The sequence below is a fragment of the Durio zibethinus genome, chromosome 2 (genome assembly GCF_047325235.1).
Source record: "Durio zibethinus cultivar Kanyao isolate XHJ-2024 chromosome 2, ASM4732523v1, whole genome shotgun sequence".
In the NCBI taxonomy this organism is placed as follows: Eukaryota; Viridiplantae; Streptophyta; class Magnoliopsida; order Malvales; family Malvaceae; genus Durio; species Durio zibethinus.
In genome coordinates this window covers 31229680-31252951 of record NC_143163.1, presented here as the reverse complement: position 1 = coordinate 31252951, position 23272 = coordinate 31229680, and the positions used below count along the sequence as shown (strand labels likewise).

The 23272-nt window shown below is 29.7% G+C and overlaps 1 protein-coding gene and 2 pseudogenes across 2 annotated transcripts; 1 reads left to right on the top strand and 2 right to left on the bottom strand.

The window, feature by feature from the left end:
• Positions 1 to 4132: 4132 nt before the first annotated feature.
• LOC111317660 (IAA-amino acid hydrolase ILR1-like 1) lies at positions 4133 to 14322 on the bottom strand (annotated as a pseudogene).
• A 1011-nt stretch (positions 14323 to 15333) lies between these two features.
• Positions 15334 to 16491, top strand: LOC111317409 (peroxidase 31 pseudogene; annotated as a pseudogene).
• Positions 16492 to 17234: 743 nt separating this feature from the next.
• LOC111317839 (chaperone protein dnaJ 16-like) lies at positions 17235 to 22780 on the bottom strand. Of its 2 annotated transcripts, XM_022920311.2 has the most exons (12): positions 22173 to 22780; positions 21288 to 21411; positions 20972 to 21054; positions 20758 to 20869; positions 20571 to 20675; positions 19509 to 19559; positions 18622 to 18711; positions 18417 to 18525; positions 18165 to 18313; positions 18032 to 18085; positions 17706 to 17928; positions 17235 to 17616 (listed from the first exon to the last, which is right to left on the bottom strand). In XM_022920311.2, exons 1-11 carry the CDS (start codon positions 22310 to 22312, stop codon positions 17710 to 17712), a joined length of 1236 nt encoding a protein of 411 aa, XP_022776046.2. In that variant the 5' UTR covers positions 22313 to 22780; the 3' UTR covers positions 17235 to 17616; positions 17706 to 17709. The 2 variants fall into 2 exon arrangements, with proteins under 2 accessions (XP_022776046.2, XP_089607571.1); XM_089751445.1 differs by having other exon boundaries at positions 17235 to 17928; positions 22173 to 22771.
• Positions 22781 to 23272: the final 492 nt, after the last annotated feature.

Genomic DNA, 23272 nt, shown 5'->3' with positions numbered 1-23272 from the left:
TCATTGGATCTCATACCTTGTAGTCAATTTTTTCATCATCATATCCTATAAACACACACTGTATAACTTTATTGTCAAGCTTTAACCTCTGCTTTTTCAGCACATGCATGAATGTTTTACATCCAAAAACTTTTAAGTGAGAGTATAAAGCATCTTTTCCTACCTACACTATTTCTGAAATGTCAAAATCCAAATAAACTGATGGTGATCTGTTAAGCAAATAACAAGTTGTGTTAACTGCTTCACCCCGAAATGGTTTTGATAATTTTACCATCCTCAACATATATCCAACTTTTTCTGCAATAGTGCGATTCATCATTTCAACTACACCATTATGCTGTCGTGTTCTAAGTTCTATCATCTTATGCTTGATCCCATACTTTGAACAATACTCTTCAAAGTTTTTGGGTGTGTATTCTATACCAGTATCAGTCCGAATACATTTCAATGGCAGTCCTGTCATTTTTTTTCACTATGGTATAAAATTTTTAAAAATACTGTAATACTTGACTTTTATTTTTTAATATATATACCCAAGTCTTATGTGAACCATCATCAATAATAGTAACAAAATACTTGTTACCACCCAATGACTTAACTTTAATAGGACCACATATGTCAAAATGAATCAATTCCAATTTATTTTTTTTAGAACTCTTAAGAAAAAAAACTCTACAAAGCTTGACAGATAAACAATGATCACATGAATTGAGAGACATACATTTGATTAAGGTAATGAAAGACTTCCTTATTAAAATTTGTAACCCTTTTTCACTCATGTGTGTCAGCCTTTTGTGTCATAAGTTTGTTGAAGCATCATCCTCAATGACATTTATCTAGTTACTGTTCAATTGTATCTATATCTTATACATTGTGCAGCATAGTTTTTCTCTTGCAACTACTATAGATCCTTTGAGAAACTTTAACTGTTCATTCTTTTATTGACCATCATATCTTTCTTTATCAAAGACATTAATAGCAAGCAAGTTCATTGTCATATCAAGAATGTATCTGACATACTTCAAAGTTAACATGCAACCCGTACTAATTTATACACTAATATCACCAATCTCAATAATCTACAACACACTCTTTTTTCTCATCTTGTGTAATCAAAGTCTTTTACTTTGTAAGTTGTAAATAATTCTCTCTTAGAAATACAATGATATTTCACTTTTTTATCAACTATCCACCAAATGTCGGGATCATGAACATGATTACAATCACCATGTGTGCAAATTAAAGTAACCGAATCACTATCTAAATTCACTACTGTAACATTACCATCATCTAAACTCTTGTTTTTCTCATCTTTTCACTCTTGCTTCAAGATTTTGCAGTATCATTTTATATGACTTGCTTTACCACAAAAGAAGCACTTCACTTTATCTTTAGACTTGGATCTATATTTAGACTTACTACTATCTTTTTAGTTTTGATCTTTGTCGATGTTTTTACCCCTGTTCACTATGACCAGAGCTTGATTTCTAGGGTCTAAATCTTTTCACCTTGCTTCTTTATTAGGCATACCATCATTTACCATCTCCAACGTCATCATGTAATAGAAGCTAAATTAAGAATAATCATAATCAAAGTATTTCAACTGTTTAGCAATGAACCTATAAGAAACAATGCCTTCATTTCATCATTCATTTTAAGCTCTATAGTAGTCATCCGATTAAATATATCTTAAAAAGTTACAAGCTTTTTAATAAACATGACTTTATTCATACATGTTTTCGTTTCATATAATGCTGTCAATTTTTTTCAAATAATGTGAGCATCTGTCTCTTACGTTACATGATGGAACACGTTGATATCAACTTATTTTTTTATTATAACCAGTATTTTTCTGCCTAACTTCTTCCAACTTTTATCTTTTATATCGACTGATTTAGCCGAATCACCCAATACCAGCTCATACAAATCTTTACAGTATAAATGATCTTCTATAATATGCTTTCAAATTGAATAATTTGATGCTGTTAATTTTATCATGGAACCTACATCATCTTCCATGATCTTAAATAAAATTTACTTTTGTCTTTAGCTGCTTCTGTATCGATGTCTCAAAATAACCCTTGTTTTGATATCACTTATTGGATCTAAAGCAATAAACACAACAACACAAAAGTAATATATCGCAATAAACCCACAGTAATAGATAATAATCAACAATCAACAACGTAAGAAAAATAAAACACACTAAGATTTACTTAAAACATCCTACAATGTAGAGGAAAAAAAAATCAAGGACCACAAAAAAAATCTCTACTATCAAATAATAAATATAAAACGTTCTTCTCTAACTAAAACTAGAGCTGATTAACAACTAGATAAATAATTAAAAAAATCTCACTAAATAGGTTACTCAACAAATACACAATGAATTTGTTCTTAGAGAGCTTCAAATTCGATCTTCACTGTTTAAAATGTAAAACTCTGAATCATAAACTTATTAATAAAATTTTAACTCAATCAAATCACGAATCGACTTTCATTCAACTTAACTCTCTCTTCTTTTTTATTCTTGACTTTTCTTTTTTCTCTTGATTTCGATGCCATCACCTTCTGTTTCCCTATTACATGGCCCCTTTTTATACGTAGGACTCTCTTGGATCAAAGACAAAATAAGGTTTTAGGTCTATTAATTGGCTAAAACCAATGAGGCTGGACCCACTCTTCGTAACACCATTTTCAGTTTGTTTTTGTTTTTTTCGAATGCTTCTTTGCTGGCGCTCTCTTCTGGTTTCTGCTTCTCCTTTCTACTTCACATCTTCTTTCTGCTTTTTTTTTTTTGGGGTAACTGCAGTTTGCTGCTTTATCTTTCTTTGGTCTTTTTGCTTCAGCTTTCCCTTTCTTCTTCTCCTGCGTGCCCTAATGCTTGCTGCCAGTGGCCTCTTTCTTTTCTTGTTCACGCCTCTTCCTTCTTTTTCGTTTCAGTTTTTTATGCCCAGTTTTTCTTTTTTTCTTTTTTTTTTTGCTGCTTTTGCTTCCCACGTTCTCTTCCAGTTCTTTTCTTCTCCTTCTCGTGTTCCTTTGCTCACTGCCTTTTTCTGTTTTCTGCCTCTCTTTTTTTCTGCTACCTCTCCTTTCCGCTTCTAACTGTTTTCTTTTCGCTTCTTGCGCACTCTTCTCTTTTTTTCGTTTCTGTTCTTTCTGTTCTGGTATCCTCTTCTTTCTGCCATGGGTTTCCTTTCACGCCCAGGCTTTTTTTTTTTTTTTTTGCTATCCCTGTTTCTCCCTACTACGCTTGCTGCTTCACCCACGTCCTCTAGTTTACGCCTCTATGCCGTCATTTTTTGCATCAATTTTTTTCCTTGCTTCCTGACATGCATGACATGCATGTTTCTTCTCCTTTTTCACGTGCTAGCTCCTTCAAAATGTGCAGTCTTCCCACACGTTCATGCAGCAGTTTTTTGGTTTTGCAACTCCTCTTCATGTCCCGTGCATGGTGTGGCTGACTTTCGTTATTTTTTCATGGCTTTTATTTCCCCGATAGGGCCATCCGAATGGCCCATTTTTTGGCCATGTTTTAGGTGGCTTTCATTCCTTTTTTTTTTTTTTTTTCATGGCTTTTATTTTCCAAATAAGGCTAACCAATGGCCCATTTTCTAGGCCACGTTTTGGGCTTTCAAATTTTGTTCCTTTTTTTTGTTTTTGGGCCTTTGAATTTAATTTATTCTTTTTGGGCCAAACTTTTTGTTATTTTTATTTTTTATATTTATTTATATATTTTATATTATTTTATATTATATATTATTATATTATTTATTTTTATTTATTTTATATATTTTTTATTTATTTTTGGTTTAGTAGCCAACAATGGACCAATAATGAGTTTTTAAAAATAAATCTTTATCAGGTCACTTTGGATATTATTTTGGTCAATACAATGCGCTTCATCATATGATTCATATTAGACTTAAGTACTTGAAAATGAATCGTAAAATCGGTCTAAAAAATTATGATTATGGCCCAATTGTTAAACTAAATTCAAATTAAAAAAATAAAATATTTTAAATAAAATTAGGTGTCTCCATTGAGTATGTTGCTAGTATGAATAATAATTTCATAAAAAATTCCTTTAAACAATAAACAATAGACAAGCAATAGAATAGAAAGGTATGTACTAAAACAATTTAGCAATAGGAATCAAATTGAACTTCCTGTAAAATCGGAGAAATGAATATGCATATGCTGCATGAATTGCTGCCCCAATGGGAAACACATCATCATCAATGGTGAAATAAGGACTATGTGGAAGATGTATCGCTCCAGTTTTTTCATTGTTAATGCCTAAGAAGAGAAATGATCTAGGAACAATATCTAAGTAGAAAGCAAAATTTTTTACTCCCCATGAAAGTGGGAGCTAGTTTTGTGTTTTCTTTTCCTACCATCTCCTTAGACACCCGCATTACATGTTCAGATACTTTTACATCATTAAGAGTTGGAGGAATCATTGACAGGGATGTTAATTTTATCCATATATGACAAAAAAAATTGATATTTTTATCCTAATAGAGATAAGAAGGTATATTAAATTTAGAAGATGAAGATGTAGAAGTGTATAATTTTCAATTTTTTATCGACTACAAGTATAGGTATGGATAATATAACACTCATCATATATTTTGGTCATATATATGTTTATATATATTTAATAAATTAATTTTTATTTAATAATATAAATTTTATTTTAGATTAATTATAACTAATATATTTATATTTAAAAATATATTTATAAAAATTATATATATATGTAAGAAAAAATTTTTAAAACAAAAACTAAAGACTAAATTTTATTTTTTATTTTTTTAAAAATTATAAGTATAAAAATTACTCATATCTATTAAATATTTACAAAAATAAAAATAGAGATGAATTTAAAGATCCGTTGGGTTTGACGTTTAAGTGGGGATTTGAATTTTACCACACTTTCAGTGCATTACAGTTAAGCTTATTGCATCACTAATTGAATTAAATATTAATTTCAATGAGATTCATTCAATATAAATTTATTTATAAATTTTTTTCAACCGTAACTAAATATAATTTTTTTTCAATTATTATTACAATAATTTTTATTATTATTTTTAATCTTATTTGAGTCAATTTCATCAACTATCTAAATAAACCTTAAATAATATAAAAACTAAGAATGAGATGAAGAATGTTCTATGTATCTCATACTCAACTCATTGACAATGATGTACCTAATGGTCCAGTGTTCCTTAATTTCCTTTGAAGTCGATCTTAGCAGAGCACCGGTGTACAGTTGCCTGAGCTTTAATTACCTGGTAGAAGAAGTTGGATTATTCTTGAATATTTACATAAATATTTATCTTAATAAAATGATATGTTCTGTCAGGCTACCATGTTTAATAATAAAATTCAGATTCCACATTAATTTCTTAGTACTGTCAATCATTGGTGAAACAGGAGGAAAGTAGTCACCTATTCTATTCTGTCCCTAAGGGTATTGAAGCTCCGAAAGTTCCTGCCATTGTTGTTGAGTCTGGGATGACATTGAATGCAGATATTATTGATAGTTTAAAATGTAATGTATTTTATATTAGACGAAAAATTTTAATTATTGATAAATAAAATTAATATTTATATTAATTTTATTTATATTTTAAATAATTATATTTGAATAAAAATAATTATTATACAATATATGATTATAATAAATTGAATATAAATATATTATTATTCATAAAAATTATGATTATATAAAATGTTATAACTATTTAAATAGAAATTTATGTATATTCATTCATTATAAATAATTTTTTTATTATAATCATATTTACTATTTCTACTTGAAAAGTTTTGAGGTTTTATTATATCTTAGAAGTATAATTACTTTTAAAAAAATATTCTTCACGTTTCAAAATCAAATTCTTTTCAATTATTTCTATTCTCTTATTTATTTTTTCTAACAATTTAAAAATAATTATTAAAAATTTTTCATATTTCATATTTACGGAAATGCAAGAGAAAGAAATTTAAGAATGTATTAATGAAATCTGAATTCTTGAAATAACTATGGACAAAAAAAATAATTTTTTACTGTGATGTCAAATAAATTTTTCTTTAATTTTTATTCAAAATTAGTATGTCATTAATTCATTGTTTAATTCTGTTGCATGAATCCAATTTCATGATTGTTTTTCATATTACTTGAGCTTTTGGAATTTATTAATTGTGCATTCCAAAAGTTTCACTTGAATGGATTTTTCAAAATTGTAGCTAGTAGTAAAATGAAATTAATATGGTGAATATATTGACATGATTTATTTGTGAAATTTGATGTTACTATTTCAAACCAAAAGCTTGGCCAACAAATTGAGTTAAATGTGATATTCAAATTTAAATGGAAAAGGCACATCATTAATAACATTAAAGGTAATTGTTAATTACCGATAATTTGAAGGTAATCCACCAACATCTTATTAGCCATGTTTATGGATTTGAAAAGTTTTATTTTGGAATGCTAAGAAGAAGATATCATGGTTTGCAACTAAAACAATTTAAATAAAGTTTGTTTTAATGTAAACAAATATTATAAATAATTGTAAAGATATATGGCACTATTATGCATAGATTAATTAAAAAAGGAAAATGCACAAATCTCCATGGGTTTTTATAATTTCTTGACAAGGATGTGTATTGGCCATCACCCTTACTGTTTGGATTTGATAAGGATGTTCGCTTACAATAGCCTTAATCCTTGGAATTGATCACTAAATGAATTATTCATGAAAAAAGGTGGTATGACTCTTAAATGAATAGCGTTTTGATAGGTTTGAAAATTATTTATTTATAAATAATACACAAATAGTTTTTTTTTTTTAGTGGTCTTTGCATAGAAGTGATATTTGTTTAATTTTATTTGATAATAATTATGGCTTGTATAAATGATCTACTTCTCATGATCTTAGTTTTGAGATATAATGAAAGTATAAAATTATATCTACTTTGAAAGCTATGAGTGATTTAAAGATTTTGTTAATATAAAAAAAATTAAATAGCAAGATGAATGCTATTTGACCCATTTGGATAATGAACATGGTTTTGCTTATAGTAATAAATTGGTGAATGGTGTCCATGATGAAATAGATTCAAAGTTTTCATGAATTGGCTTGAAAGTCTCATAAAAGACTATAAAAAGCATGAGTATACTAAAAAATATTTTAGAGTGATTATAGTTGATATCATTCTTATTGATGTATACTCTCATATTGAGTTTAAATAAAAGTTTTGAAACTTTTATGAGAGAAAAATATTAAGATATAAAATATTTACTAGTTATCTTTCACAAATGGTGGATTTGGAAGCCTTCTATTTAAAAAAAAAAAATCAAATAGTGAAAAGATAAATGAAATGGCAACTTAATTAAATATATATGATATCTTGATAATTGAATAAGATATTCTTTTATAAAAGAATACTCATTTGTATATGGTGGAGGTGATAAGAATCAAAAGAAATAAAATTGCCACCATAGTGTTGTAAGATTTTAATATAATTTTATAAGTAAATTATATAAGCTAATAAGTTTAGTACATTTACTAAAGTAAAATCATTAAAAAAAATCTTTATATATCTTAAAATGACTAAAATGGTTTAGTCTATCTATTCAGTTTATCCAGTTGTACTAAAAGAATAATTGTATTAAAATAGATAAAAATATAAAAATGGAATAGTTAAAATTTTATATTAATGAGTATAGAGTTGTGGTCACAATCGATACCATCTATTTCTTAAAATGATAAGAATGAGGCAACAATGTCTTGAGCATATAAATGATATGTAAAATGAAAAGTTTGGACATATTAACATGAAGTGATTATATTAGAGATTCAATCTCAAATAGAGATAATTGCCATAAAAAATTGAATTAAAAGATATTTGGTTAGTAGTACTATAAGTAAAATGAATTTAAACTTTTACTATTAGACATCAATAATGGAAGCCCAACTTTTAATTAATAACCACTAATTACAAAGTTTAATGGGTAAAAATAAGTGATTATTATGTGTATGTTGAGTACTAAAAAAATTCATTCAAATTTTATAAATTAGTGTGATCCATTGTGTAGGAAGGATGAGTTTTTACACTCTTAATAGAGTTTATTATTTAAATGTCTAAAACAAAGGAAACATAATAAAACCTCTACCTACATAAACATAAAAGTGATGTTACTGCAATAAAAAGAATTAAGGTCTTTTGTAAATATTTATGAATAAAATAAGTATATAGCCATAATAGTACTAAAACAATTTTAAACCTCTAACAAAAGAATAAATAAGTATTATGTGTGTTATATCTTTAATTTTAACACTAAGAGTTGAGATTTAATTTGCGGATACCATCAATTTCATTAGAATTTAAAAATATATATGCTAATTGAAAGTTTAGATCAAGAGATATCTTTTTATATTAATAATATTTATTTGTGTAAAAAGTTAAAAATTAAGCACAATATTCCAAACTAATAAGGAATTTTTAATAGTTTAAAATGTAGTACATCCTACATTAGATAAAAAATTTTAATTATTAATTAATAAAATTAATTTTTATATTAATTTTATTCATATTTTAAATAATTATATTTGAACAAAGATAATTATTATATGACAAATGATTATAATTATTTGAATATAAATAGATTATTATTCATAAAAGTTATGATTATACAAAATATGATAACCATTTAAATAAAAGTTTATATGTATTTATTTATTATAAATAGATATTTTAACATAACTATTTCACTACTTTTATTTAAAGAGTTTTGAAGTTTTATTATATCTTGAAAACATAATTATATTTAAAAAAATAATCTTTACGCCTCAAAATCAAAATCTTTTTTTATTATTTTTATTCTCTTATTTATTTATTATAATAGACACACCATGAATCATGGCCACTGAGACCACCTGCAGCGTGCAATACTCTGAAAATTGTTTCATTAAATCCAATGTCCACGCGAGAATGATCAAATGACTTTGTTTGGCTCAACAGTGAAGCCCTTGACACCATCTGAAACTAGAAATAAGTATAAAAAATAAATAATTGACTTGAGAATAAAGAAAAAAATTATTAAAAAAATAAGAACTAAATAAAAAAATAAAATAAAAAAATAAAAGAATATTGATACAATCATATACCAGGTTAAAAAGGTTAAAAATTGATTAACGTGCATATCGAATGAGAATCATAACGGGTCTGTTTCCCTTCAAACTATATTTAGTAGACATATTACTGCAGTTGAAGCAGCCAAAATTGGTACAATGGTGTGTTGGGGAATTGCAGCATGACCTCCTTTTCCACTAATTGTGGCTTTAAAGCTCCCACGCCCTGCTAGAAATTCTTTAGGTCGTGTGGCAACAACACAACGGGATATTCATTCACTAGATGCAACCCAAAAATGGCCTCTAGGTTTTCAAGCACCGCCTCTTTGATCATGTCCTTTGCTCCTTCACCCCTTTCTTCAGCTGGTTGACATATAAGAATCGCAGTTCCCTATGTCAAAGATCAAATTTTAGTTACTTTCTAATTAGAGAAGTGAAGAATTAATATTCTAATTAAATCAATTGGCCACGAGCCACAATTATGCTTCACGGGTAATGGCCATAGCAACTTTTGCAGTATCTGTGCAGATCCAAGCAGCATGGTAACATGGGCATCGTGACCACAGGCATGCATTTTGCCATCTACTTTGCTTTTATGCTCCCATTCCACCAATTCCTGCATATTAGAGGTGCAGACTACTTGACATGATGCTAGTATTTCATTTTTTTCCTCAGGGACAGGGTTTTACAGTCCAATTGATAGAGCCATATTTCTCAAACTCAAGCAGTTCCTTCTTTTACTTGTTTTATGCAATCTAGCAAAGCTAAAAACATTTCAAGCACAAGCTAGAACTTTGGTTCTTTCTTTTTCTTTATACGGAAAATTAACTCAAAAAAACTTGAATTCTCTTGATTGTCTGATCTTCTAGAAATATTATGACTTACTTGAACAGGGTCTTCTTGTTAAACATGAAAACTCGATCCCTTTGACCTTGCTTCCCGTAATTCATTATCATCTACAAACACCTTTTCCCAAAATTTTCTACAAAGTAGCCCAGCTGGATTAAATGAAAAAAAAAAAAAAAAAAACCAAAAATTGCTACTGGCGACAACTCCTCTGTCCCATAAGTTGTATCTTGTTTTATTTTTTTACTGTCAGACTTTATTTAACTTTGATCATTGATATTTTAAATATTTAGTTAAATTTATTTTTTTTATAAAATTATAATTGAAAACTTTCTCATTCAAATTTTTAAAAAATATATTTTTTACTTCTTAATTAGCAAATATTAAAATAAATAAAGACAAAATTAAAAAAATAAATTGGTCATTGACTATATATATCATGCAATAAAATACCATTCTCTTTTTATTTATTGGTAAAGTAAGTTTTCAATTTCAAAGATCCTTTACTGAAAAGGGCAAGAAAAAGGTTGGAATCTTTTGTCTGTTTCACATCTAAAATTGTTAAGCCAAAAAGCTTCACTCCAATCAAGTAAGTGAAAATATAATCAAATAATTAATCAATTATATAAAAAATAATAATTTAACATAGTTTGATCTAATTGACCTGCATCCATAAATAAATAAAAAAATCTATTAGTTAAAGAGAATTACATCAAAATAATCACTTACAATTAATATTCATAGATCATCTCAATCTTTTCTAATTTTATAGAGTATTTTCAACCAAAATAAATACATACTCATGTATACCTATACATCATACCTATATGATGCTTTTTAATCTCTTCTAGTCTACTCATAAACATTTAAATATACACATAAGACATGAATCCTTAATAGTCCTATGGGATGTCTATTTCATAAAACTCTACAACTCTCTTACATATTTTTTTCATGTCTAACCCTATAGAGACCTCATTTATTTATAAGCATACAAACTTACCTATTAAAAATCTTTTTTCTTTTGTTTGCAAGTCAAACTTACTTATTAAGAATCTATTTCCTCTTAAAATTTTTTTACAAGTTTTTTTTGTCTATCAAGCAATATTTAACTAATCTCAAATAAATCAATTATAAAATTTGAGTCATTATTCCTAACAATGTCCACATTGACTAAAATTCTATCAAATCATTTGTTTTCATACTAAATACGCTTGGCTCTACCTGCAATAAAAGTCTCACAATTATCTTTTTTTATGTGTCTTCACATTTCATGCAAATTAATCTTTAAAATACAAATTCGAATTTCTTTCTTGAGTCAAGCTTTTCTAGATTTACCTATTCCCATAGCTTGTATCATGCTTTGATACCACTTGTTAGAGATCATCACAGCTTTGATATCACTTGTTAGGCCAAAAAGCCTCTATCCAATCAAACTAGCAGAAGTATAATCAAATATTAATCAATCACATAAGAGATAACAATTTAACGTAATTTGATCTAATTAACCTAGATACACGGATGAGAAAAAAGATTCACTAATTATAAAAAATTACATCAAAACATCAAAACAATCACTCAGAATTAATACTCATAGACCCTCTCAATCTCTTTTAGTCCTATAAAGTATTTTCAATCAAAATAAACACATACTCATGTGCACCTATGCATCATATCTATGTGAACCTTCTTAATCTTCTTTAGTCCACTCACAAATATTCAAATATACCCACCCAATCTCCTCTAATTTACTCATAAATATTCAAATATACACATCCATAAAACATGAATCCCTAATAGTCCTATGGGGTATATATCTCATAAAATCCTACAACTCTCTTACATATTTTCCTTCACTTATTTATAAGCATATAATCTTGCCTATTAAAAATCATTTTTCTCTTAAAATTTTTCTTTTACAAGTCAAATTTACCTATTAAGAATTATTTTCCTCTTAAAATTCTTTTTCTGGAAGTTTTCTTGTCTATCAAATAATATCTAACCAATCTCAAACAAATTTATTATGAAATTTGAGTCATTATTCTCAACATCTGTTATTGATAGTTGTTTGCATCAGCAAATTTTGTAATTAATCCTATTGAATGGAGTAGATGTTTGATATTACATCAAGGTAACAACGCTCAAGAATCAATATTCAATACCCTGCACCTGCACAGTTCAAAATTTTCTTCAACAAAAGCTTGTATTAGAAAATGTCAGTTTGCTCTCTTCATTTTCTGTCTTCATTTAAAGAAGAAGCAAAAAGTCGAATGAAAAAAATACACAAAACTGACCTGAATAGGCAAAGCATCCATCTTTGCTCTTAAAGCAACAAAAGGTGAAGAACCAGAACCGATTGTAGCCACAACACCAGTTCTAGCAACAGGCCACCGGTAAGCAACACCAAGCAGATCAAGTTCATCCCTAATAAGCCCACTAGTCTCAACTTCTTGATAAGCAAGTTTAGGGCACTCGTGTATTTTCCTCCTTATCTGCATCATCCAATCCACCCAAGTATCTAGTCTTTGACTGACACGTTTGGACCAGTTGTTGGAGTGAAAGAACTAAAGCAGTCTTCATGGCAAGAAACTTGGCATACTAAAGAGAAGCAGAGGGGTGACAAAATTATGGAGATTAAGAACATGTGTTGTACAATGTCCAGGGGCCTTGGCCAAGCCAAAGTTGGTTCAAGTGAAATAAAGTGGTGTTTCAGATTAGTAGGAATTCATAGGATTTAAACTTGATTGATACTTATTTAATCGTATTTAATAAAAAATTTTATGAATTTTGATTTTTCAATTATATAATGAAAATTTTCAATCTATTAATTTTGATTTTTAATTTTAATTTTTATTTAATCGTTTTTAATAGAAAATTTTATGAATTTTATCTTAAAATTTTCGTCTAATTAACAGAGTTTAATGTAAAAATTAATAATATGTAAAAAAAATTATTAAAAATATTATTTATAATTCAAATTTAATCTATTCTTATTTAACAATGAAAATTTTAATAATAATATTATTAAAAATATCTATTTAAAAATATATATCAAAATTTATTAAACTTTTTTAAAATTTTACACTAATAAAAGTTTTTAATCTAGTAATTTTGATTTTTAAATTTAATTTTTATTTAATCGTATTTAATAAAAAAATTTATGAATTTTATCTTAAAATTTTCGTCTAAAATTTTCCCCAATAGCCAACGAATCCTATTTTGTTTTTGGGTAAATGCATTATTCTCGTAATGGAATGCAATTCCCATTTATAGTTGGACTTTAGTGTTGCATCATTATCCAATCATTTTCACATTCTCCACGTTTTTCTATTTCCTCAAAATCGTCGCATTATGTTAAATTCGGCTTCCTACCAATTTCAAAAAAAAAAAAAAAAATCTAACTTTATATATTGAAATAGATTTCATTAAATATAAATTATTTTATTATTTTTAATTATAAATCAAAATTAAAATCAAACTTAATTCACACCTCATTTCTTTCAAATTATACTACAACAAAATATCAAATCCAATCGGATTAACACTTATTAACTCCATTGATATTTTTAATTTATTGTTCAAGGCTCGTTTAATTTACATTTAATATCAAAATATTAGATAATATTATTTTTTTAATTTTTTAATTTTTTTAATTTAAAATCAAATAAAATAATTATTTCATAATAAAATATTATCACAAACCAAGTTTGAACTTAAAATTTTGATAAACTCAAGTCGATCAAGTCAACATAAAAAAAAAACATCTTTTCTTTCATTTTTTAATCAAGAAAAAAATCTATTCTTAAATAATAAAAAAACAAATTTCATTCTTGAATTCACCTTACATTTTTCTCAACAAATTATGTTACATATATATTACCCAAGTTGGAATGATATTTGTTGAGGACCACATCCTATTTGAATATGTTGAAAAAACTTTATTCTTTTAATTTTTTAAAAATATTTAATTTACTTTTGAACTCTTTTCACTAATATTTATTTTGGCTGAAGATGTTATTACGTGCACAAAATTTTTCGAATTTATAGTTTGCAAAAGTGCTAGCCTCAGTATATACCAACTAAACCAAAAATCAATTATTAATATTATATTATTAATTCGAAAAAACCAAGATTAAATATTTATTTGGTCTCTATATGTTTTTTGTCATTTTAATGCTTGCAGAATAATAATTTGTAATTAAGTACTAGAATTTATTGTTAGCTGTCAGACACTTTGGTTATTAAAATTAATACCGATAATTAAGTAGTTGATGTAGCCAAAATGTCCAATAAAATCATAATACGTGTAAAACATAGTCAATTATTACCGCATCATTCATTTTTCTTAAAACAAGAAAATAATAAAAATAATAAAATAATTATTTTAAAATTTCTACAAAAAAACCATTTTAAACAATATAAAAAAATTGTATATAAGTTCCAAAAAATTCAAAACAACAAATAAATTTAATATTTTTAAAAGATCTTAAAATTTTCTTAAAAATTTCAAAATACTGTTTTTAAATAAAATTTAAAAATACTTTTTTTAAATAAAATTTAAAAATTATTTTTTAAAAATTAAAAAAAAGAATGGAGAGGGAGAGGGAGAGTGAAAGGGGGCCACCGGTAACAATCAACTGGCCCGGAATCCCGTCTTTCTTTTCTTTTCCTCTTGGATTCTATTCTTTTTTTTATATATTTTTTTTATTTTTAAATTAAAATTTTAATTTTAATTTTTAAAAAAGTTTTCAATATTGTTTGTCTGCTCTCGGTTTGATTTAATCCTTTGAGCTAACATAATATATATTTTGATTTTGAATTAATTAGAAAGATTGTAGAGTAAATCAAATAAATGGTTAAAATAAATTTAAATTTATAGTAATTTACAAAGATTTGGTCTTTTATTTTATTTTGAAGTTATGTAATTTTAAATTTTTTCAAATTTCAAATATAAAAATTTGGTTTTTATTTGAATTTGTTTAGCTAAACAATTTTTTACATTATCTTACATGTTTAAAAATATAAATTATCCGTATAAACATACGTTATCAAGTATTTTTGTACCTTAGAAAATATTTATGATTTTGTGAACCCAAACACCAACACCCTTATCCACATATACTATTTTTGTTGCCTTGAGCATAAATTGTTTGTTTCCGTGTATTGGGGAGAGAAATTCGGCTCCAAGTCCCGGGTCACCGCTCGTTGGTCTTGCACGAGTCCAATAACCATTGGCATGCAATGCAATGCAACCCAAATATATATATATATATATATATGCATATGTATGTATATACAATAAATAACTTCCCTCTAATCTGTTCCCTTCAAGCATATTGCACCCTTCTCCTACAAAAACTCCCACAATTCCTTTTCTCTTCCAAACAAATTAAAAGCGTAAAATTCCCTTGACATTTTGTCCACGCCCAAAACAAGCATCATAATTTCTGATCTCTCAATACGATATGGCCTTCCCTAATTACATTTTCCTTGTCATCCTGTTTTCTTTCCTGTCGCTCCTTCCCTCAACGCAATCTCAACTATCCACCGATTATTATAACAAAACATGCCCTCAGTTTCATAACATAATGCAAAGAATCATTGCTGATAAGCAACTCAGTAGCCCCACAACCGCCGCTGCCATCCTCCGTGTCTTTTTCCACGACTGTTTCGTGAATGGCTGTGACTCCTCCATTCTCATTGCCTCCAACGCCTTCAACAAATCGGAGCTAGACGCAGACTCTAACCTGTCCCTCGCTGGAGATGCCTTCGATCTGATCACTCGTGTCAAGACTGCTCTCGAGCTTGAATGCCCTGGCATTGTTTCCTGCTCTGACATTCTCGCCGTTTCCACTAGAGACCTTGTTGTCATGGTAGGGGGTCCTTTCTATGAAGTCCTTCTGGGGAGAAAAGACAGCAAGGTATCTGATCCCTCTATAGTCGAAAGTAACCTTCCGAAATCTACAACACCAATGAGTAAGTTGCTTTCTCTCTTCTTTACCAAAGGGTTTTCAGCGGAAGAAATGGTTGCTCTTGTCGGTGCACATACCATTGGTTTCTCCCATTGTAAAGAGTTTGCCAGTCGAATATTCAACTTCAGCAAGACCTCTGAGTATGACCCTGCGTATAATCCTGTATTCGCACTAGGGTTAAGGAAACTCTGCGCTAATTATACCATAGCTCCAGAAATGTCAGCTTTCAATGATGTGTTCACTCCAGGAAAGTTTGATTACTTGTATTACAAGAATTTGCAAAGAGGATTGGGGTTGTTATCATCTGATCAGGCTATGGTCACGGACAACAGAACCAAGCCATTTGTGGATCTGTTTGCTGCAAACCAGACAGCATTTTTTGATTTGTTTGCTCGTTCGATGGAGAAGTTGAGCGTTTATAAAATCAAGACAGACAAGGATGGGGAAGTAAGGCGCCGATGCGATCAATTTAACACCTTTCAGACTTGATGAAATTTAGTAGCGCAGGTTGATAATGAAAAAAAAAAAAAAAACTTTCTTTTATGTTCCATGATTTATATGGTCAACAAGTGACTCCATTTTATTTTAATCTTAAAATTTATTTCTAACTATTCATGTATTTATATGAATATTGAAATTCATATATATTTGTATAATATTTTATATGAAAAATTACTTATCACAATTCATATTAATACGAAAACATAAAAATATTTTTTTATTTATTAAGTATTTATTGTTAAAATTTTAATTCGTATTTTTTTTATATATTTATTCATATTATATCATTATTAAATCTAAAATCTTGTAAGAAATTGTTCAAAAAGCATTGTCCACTATAATTTCTTGCGTTTTTTATTAAACAATCCTTAAAATGTGCTTTCAATGTCAATCATCCCATTAAAACAAACAAAAGTCCCTCTAACTTGCGGCAACTGAAAATCTACCTTTAGAAAATCCCAGGGTTTATAACGAGATTACCAGATGCCACAACAATCACCCACAATTCAAGCTCTCTTCGTTTCTGTTAACAATTTCAATTCTTCTATCACTTCAAAAACACCAGAGGTCAAGAACAAGAAGACAAAAAGCATTTGCACCACCTGATACATCAACATTTTATATTCTTCAGCAAAAAGTAGAGAATAAAAATAAATCACTGGTTGCGGCACATAGCTTAACCAACAACCATGAGTTAAACCTGCATGCGCTTCTGATACATTCCTAAAAGTCGGTTAGAATCAGTTAAATATTCCGGCAACAGGAAAGAGAGTAGGCCAAGGAGGTAGTAATAGACTGCCATTTCTTTAACTGAAAAATACAACCGGTGCAACGAGTTGATCAAAAGAGAATCTTGAAAATTAATTTTATGCAATTTACAAGTATTCTTGTTGAGAATACAAAAGGGGAAAAATAACAAGTTAAGACCTAGGAAAAAAGGGGGAAAAAAGAAAGAATTTTACAATAACAATGAGTTGTCATCCTTGACATGCTGAAGAAATGGTTAAATTATATCTTAACCATCTTCATTCCATGGTCAACATATTATGGTGCGGTGCCGTACTTGCCTGCAAATATGTTGAACCACTGCAATAAATTATGGGGGCAGAAACAGATGATTTGTAGAACCCAAAGGTTGCTGACTTCTTTATAACCTGATACAGTAATCAACACGGTTTAAGCAATCATTACTGTTCATCCAATTGACGGGAAGCTTCCTATAAAATGAAATTCCATATTTTACCAGTTCAGCATGGCTTTCTCTTGTCAACTTTTAATTGGATATTATACCATTTCTTCTTCTTAGTTCTATCCCGCATATAATGTTTCCTGTCTCTTACTTCGCCATCTTCTTTGGCCTCCTTGGAGGCACCCTTACTCTTGTTCCTACTTGAACTTCGCTTAATTGGAGGAACAGTTGTGTATGAGGCATGAATCTCATTCCTTTGTTTGAGAAGCTCATCAATCTGCAAAACCAACATATAGGATGTGCCCAGGAAAGTTATCCATTTACTTATGAATTCAATTCTCATGGAACTTAGACACAAAATTTCCATGAGTTAATCTCACCTCTTGCATTTCCTTTGTATATCTGCTTGTCATCTCGGTAAATTGTGCCAAGACCTGACAACAATCTACATGAATATCAACAAGAAACAAGGTCTAATACAGACATACGCACTGCATTTCTGAAAGTATATACCTCTCTGTATTCAGTTTCAAACTTTGACAGTTCCGCTCGTTTGGACAGAATCTCCGCTTCCACTGTTCTAAGATTCTCCTTTTCCTCAATGAAAGAGGTAGCACATATAGCTTCTATTGTGTAGCTTACACTTTTAAAAAAGTTGTCACCTAGAAAAATTGTGCCAGCATATTGAAATGGTAGTGACTTTCATCCATGCATATAAACCAACAAACACAAGACATCTGACGGTATAGAAATTAAAGAGCTAACCATAAACAGCAAATACATGTCTGCCCGGTTTTAATTCAGTTATTTCACATGGTTGAAATCCATCCAGTTTTTTGAAGAAAGCTGTGTCAGGATCCTTTGCAGCAGCTACCTGCAGTGGGGCATTCCAAAACCAGATAAAAGATGATGACAAGATCAAACTTCCATGTGAAGCACAACTATAACATATCCAGAAATAGTAACTCACTGAGTTAACCGTTTGATCCAAGCGATAGACAGGGAAGCCAAGAAAATACATTCCAGCAGATGTAACTTTTCCTGTTTTTGCACTGTCCTCCTACACCAAAAAGAAACAAAATTATCTTTAACAAGTGCAGTAGAGTAACACAATCACTATTGGATACGAGGCACAACAACTTAAACAACTATCTAATCAGACTTCGGTTAAAAAAAAGATTAGGGAATTTTATTATCAGAAGCTCTATAACCGATCACAGTAAAGCCATGTCCCAGACAAACTTTGAGCATATTGACGTTTTATCACTAAATGAAAAGCATCAAACAGTGATAAGAAAGAAAAAAAAGGCAAGAGGAAAAAAATAAGCACATGATGTGAGAAAAAGACAAAGGACAGGATTGCAACTTTCTGAAGATAAATAAAGTTTGACAGTCTGTTATAGTGACCAAAGCCAAGCCAATTTCACCTAATTCTACTCATGCCTCCACAATGTTCTACAGAAGGGGTAAGTAATAAAGACACCTTTTAAAGATATCTCTTGCAGATGATGGGGTATAGGCCTAAAATTCTATTGAGTAATGAGCTTGCTTAGCACCAATCTGCTCTTTGGGAACCCGTCCTAATGATTTATCAAGTATCAACTGTTCTTGTATACAAATGCTGTTGCTTTACTCCAATACTGTGAGCTGAGAAGACTTAAATTGTTCTAGAATTAACAATACATAGCAAGTTCATGAAACAAAATCTGGATGTTACACATATACAGAATGAAAGAGCTTTTATTTTGGAAATTAAAAGAATTAATCGGGATAACTCATCCGAAGGCTATACAACATAGACAATGTCAAACTCAAAAACTTTAAAAAGAGAAAAGGGGAAGGATGTGAGCTCATTACCTGCAGTGAAAGGCTTAATCCACCGTTTTCTTCTAGATCAAAATACAATAACTGCATAAAACCAATTAAATTACTGAATCAACAATGAGTAATTGTTGATGCACCAGAGAAAGCTAAACAATTATATTTTATTTTTTGTGTCTCCTGGTAAACCAGACAATTAGTAAAGTATAAATATTTGTATTTCAAAATATTTTCAAAGGAGAACTTGGGCCCAATACGATTGCCCCTTGGATCTCGAGAAAGTTGGTAGTTCTTAGCAATTCATAATTTCAAACACCAAAAAATTCGGGAGCAAAACATGTTTTAAGGATCATGAAAGCATAAATTACTTTAATTCAAGGGTTTCAATAGAACTGAAATGAAACAAGGGAAAGGCACACTAGCAGACTTGCTCTATAACCTGATTCAGACTAAACCAAAGCAGTGACGCTTAAATCAATATAAAAAGTAAAACTATACAAGAGCTTTGCCGTAGCCCACAAATCAAAACTATCTAGAAAGAAAACACAAGCACATGCCCCAATAAAATAATCACAAACAAAAGTTGCATCTATCTATACTAAGGACCATCCATTGACCACAAAAGAGATGAAACGCCAGCTTCCACCATAAATCCTCCGTGACTTAGATTGAGGGCTTCAATGATTCTCGAGATTCTCAATTCAATCAATTCTTATATCCTAAATCAACAATATAGTCCCAGGGGATGGTTTTCTTTTTTTTCTTCTTTCTTTTTCTTTTATGGCTGAGAAGAAGCGAACCTTTCTCAAATATTTTGATGGGAAGTAAAGAAATGTCCTCTCACTATTTAAACTCCTTTCCCTAAAAAAAAAAAGTTTTGGCTGCTTAATATCTACTATTACACATACACATTGCAAAAGGTTCAAAGGGATACAGTTCAAATTTTGTTTCATTAGCACCAAAAAATAAAATGAATCACAGTTTCTATGAATGCAAACCCCCCCTCTCCCCAACAAAAAAAAAAAAGAAAAAGAAAAAACAAGGTTGCATATGCAGATAATGTTGAATCCACAAGTTTCTAACTCAATGTTTATCCACCTTGAACTTGCTTTTATCAGATGATTGCACTCGGCAAACAAACCCTTCTCTTGCTTCCTCTTCTGTTATTGTGAAAGAGTAGAAGTGAGCACGTTGTTTCTCAACCTGTTAAAGGTGCAACAATATCAGTGAATGCATAAAAATCAATCAAAAGTATTAGCAAAGAACAGGAATATAATTATCTCACCTTTCTGGAAACAGGTTGCCACAGAAAAAGTGGACAAATTGTGACCACACCATTAAGTGCCTCCTCCAGAACAGTTGCAGATACAGTGGTCTTAATTGGCACACCAAGTTTACTATTTATAGGAAATAATTAAAATTATATCCAATGCATAGAACTCATAAAGGTGCGGAAGCAATGAAACATGTTAAATAATATAAAAAGGACAAGGACTTACCTAAAAAGTGCAGCAAACATGGTGTTCACAGCCCCCAAACTTGAAAGATCTAGCTCCAATTCTTGGTTATCTGCTTCAACAGCCTATTCAAAGGAAAGAACATCATGATCAACAATTTCATGCTTCATCAATAAAATCATGTTTGCTGGTGCACAATGGTGCACAACAGATTGATAACAAGTGGGAGTGTGGAACAACTGGATTCTTTACAGCCTCCATGTACAACACAAATGATTGTAACAGTGAGAAAATAAAAAATAACCATCAGCAGCCTAAAAATACTTCGGAAATTTAGGTGCATGCATATATATCTCACCTCAAAACCAGCTGTGTCATACTGGTGTCTTTTATCTGGATCAGACAAGATATTATAAGAAAATGTGACCTCCTTGAACATATCAGCTGCAACAGGATCATTTGCATTCTTATCAGGATGATACCTGCAACAGCACAAAATTAGCATCTATAATAGCTAAGCCACCTGAATAAAGCAAGAGTATAACATGAACTTTATTTTTGAAAATAATAAATAAGTCCACCTATATCGAAAGTAGTCAATATGCTACACTGTATGTCCTAAATCACATTTTTTTCATTTCTCATAACAGTTTGCTAGAAAGAAGTATCATCAAGGCAAATAATCCATTCTTTGGATTCATGTTGGAAATAAGCTCCTTCCACGGTGCAGGGTTTACCTTTGTCTTCATGGTACTTTGGCTGTGGTTTTATCTGTTATTTGACCAGTCTTCCAGATAACTAACCAGTTACTAATTGTGATTCACACTCCCCATCCTAGCACCCGCAAGTATAGGACACCTACACAGAAATCCTGTATCTAATTGGCAAATACCCACATAAAAAAATCTGAAGCTTGGCTAAATCCTCGACAGCTACTTGCTCTTTGTTGATATAATGACTCCCGGACAGATCACCAAACCGAACCCCAGTCACTCGTAAAGCTCCAATTATCATTCCCAAACTGCCTTCCCAATTCAAGTCCTCAATACTTATTCACCCACTATACTCCATGTATACATGTGAGTTTACCATATAATTAACCAAAATTATCACTATGATCAAATTAGTGAACCCTGATCTATCCTATAGCAGCCACTAAAAACTCCAACAAAAAATTACCAGGAATTCAAATTTTTCAAAACTTTTTTAACTTACAAAAAAACATTAAAAAGAAAAAACATACTTGAGAGCCATTTTCCGGTACGCGCTCTTAATTTCCTGATCCGTAGAGTTCCTCGCGACACCAAGCACCTCGTAGGGATCTCGACGGAGCTGCTTCGCCATGCCGTCGTTTTTCTCCGACTTGGATCGATGTGGCGGCATTTTCCACTAACACCACCCAAAAAAAAAAAAAAAAACTATACCGGAATTTTCTTCTCCTTTTAGTTTTTCCTCTCAGAAACCCTAGAAACCCAAACCTTCAACTAAATTCCAAAACCAAATGAAATTTATTTTCCTTATGTTTCCAGCTCATTTCAACGAACTACAACATTTTTGGGGTTTAGGAAGAAAAAAGAAAAGAAAAAAAATAATTTCAGGATCACTGAGAAGAGAAGAGAGAAAGGGGAACCTCCATGGGACCTCCAAAAGCTTGTGCCTTGGAGGGGGAAGAGAGAGAAACGGACAAAACAAAAAGGACGAAAAATTGGAGGGGAAATTAGGTGTAACCGTAATATTTCTTGCTATTTTATTTCTAATTTTTACTCTATTATCGTTATCCTTTAAAATATTTCGAAAAATAAAATTCTCAAAAAACTTCGATGCGTTTACCTGAACAGCGATATAATGCGCATTGGGCATCTGCTCTACTTGATCCTTTCGTAAGGCATTGGCACGTGCAATATATTGAGATGCACGTGATCGGTTATGAAAGGGGTGCGTATTGCGCATGGTGTACCTTGGAGAATGTAGCAAAAGCGGCATTTTGAAAAAGGAGGGAAACTGTTTTAAATGATGATCCTCTTGGAGCTTGATTGGCATAATCAAAGCTGAAAGGTAACTTAAACAAATCTCAATCAATGACCCCTTGACTTTTTTTATGACATTATCATGACTTCGGACATGGTTTATTCTTGCCTTTTATTTTTAATTTCCTTTTTTTAATAGTTATCAATATATTAATTTAAATTTATTGATGAGATTTAGTTTAGTGATTGTGAAATTGGTTTTCAAATTGAGAATCTTGAATTTAAATTTTTATCATAATTTTAAAATATAAAAAATAATTTAAATTTAAAATTTTTTATCTAAACTTTATCTTTATTAGTTGAAAAAAAGTTACAA

What these genes read in the sequence shown, in the direction of transcription:
- LOC111317839 (XM_022920311.2), bottom strand. Translation starts at nt 22,312, where the DNA reads ATGCCGCCACATCGATCCAAGTCGGAGAAAAACGACGGCATGGCGAAG. An exon ending in TGGATCAAACGGTTAACTCA is followed by an intron (nt 18,526 to 18,621) that starts GTGAGTTACTAT and finishes GCCCCACTGCAG; the next exon opens with GTAGCTGCTGCAAAGGATCC. An exon ending in TTGAAACTGAATACAGAGAG is followed by an intron (nt 18,086 to 18,164) that starts GTATATACTTTC and finishes GATTGTTGTCAG; the next exon opens with GTCTTGGCACAATTTACCGA.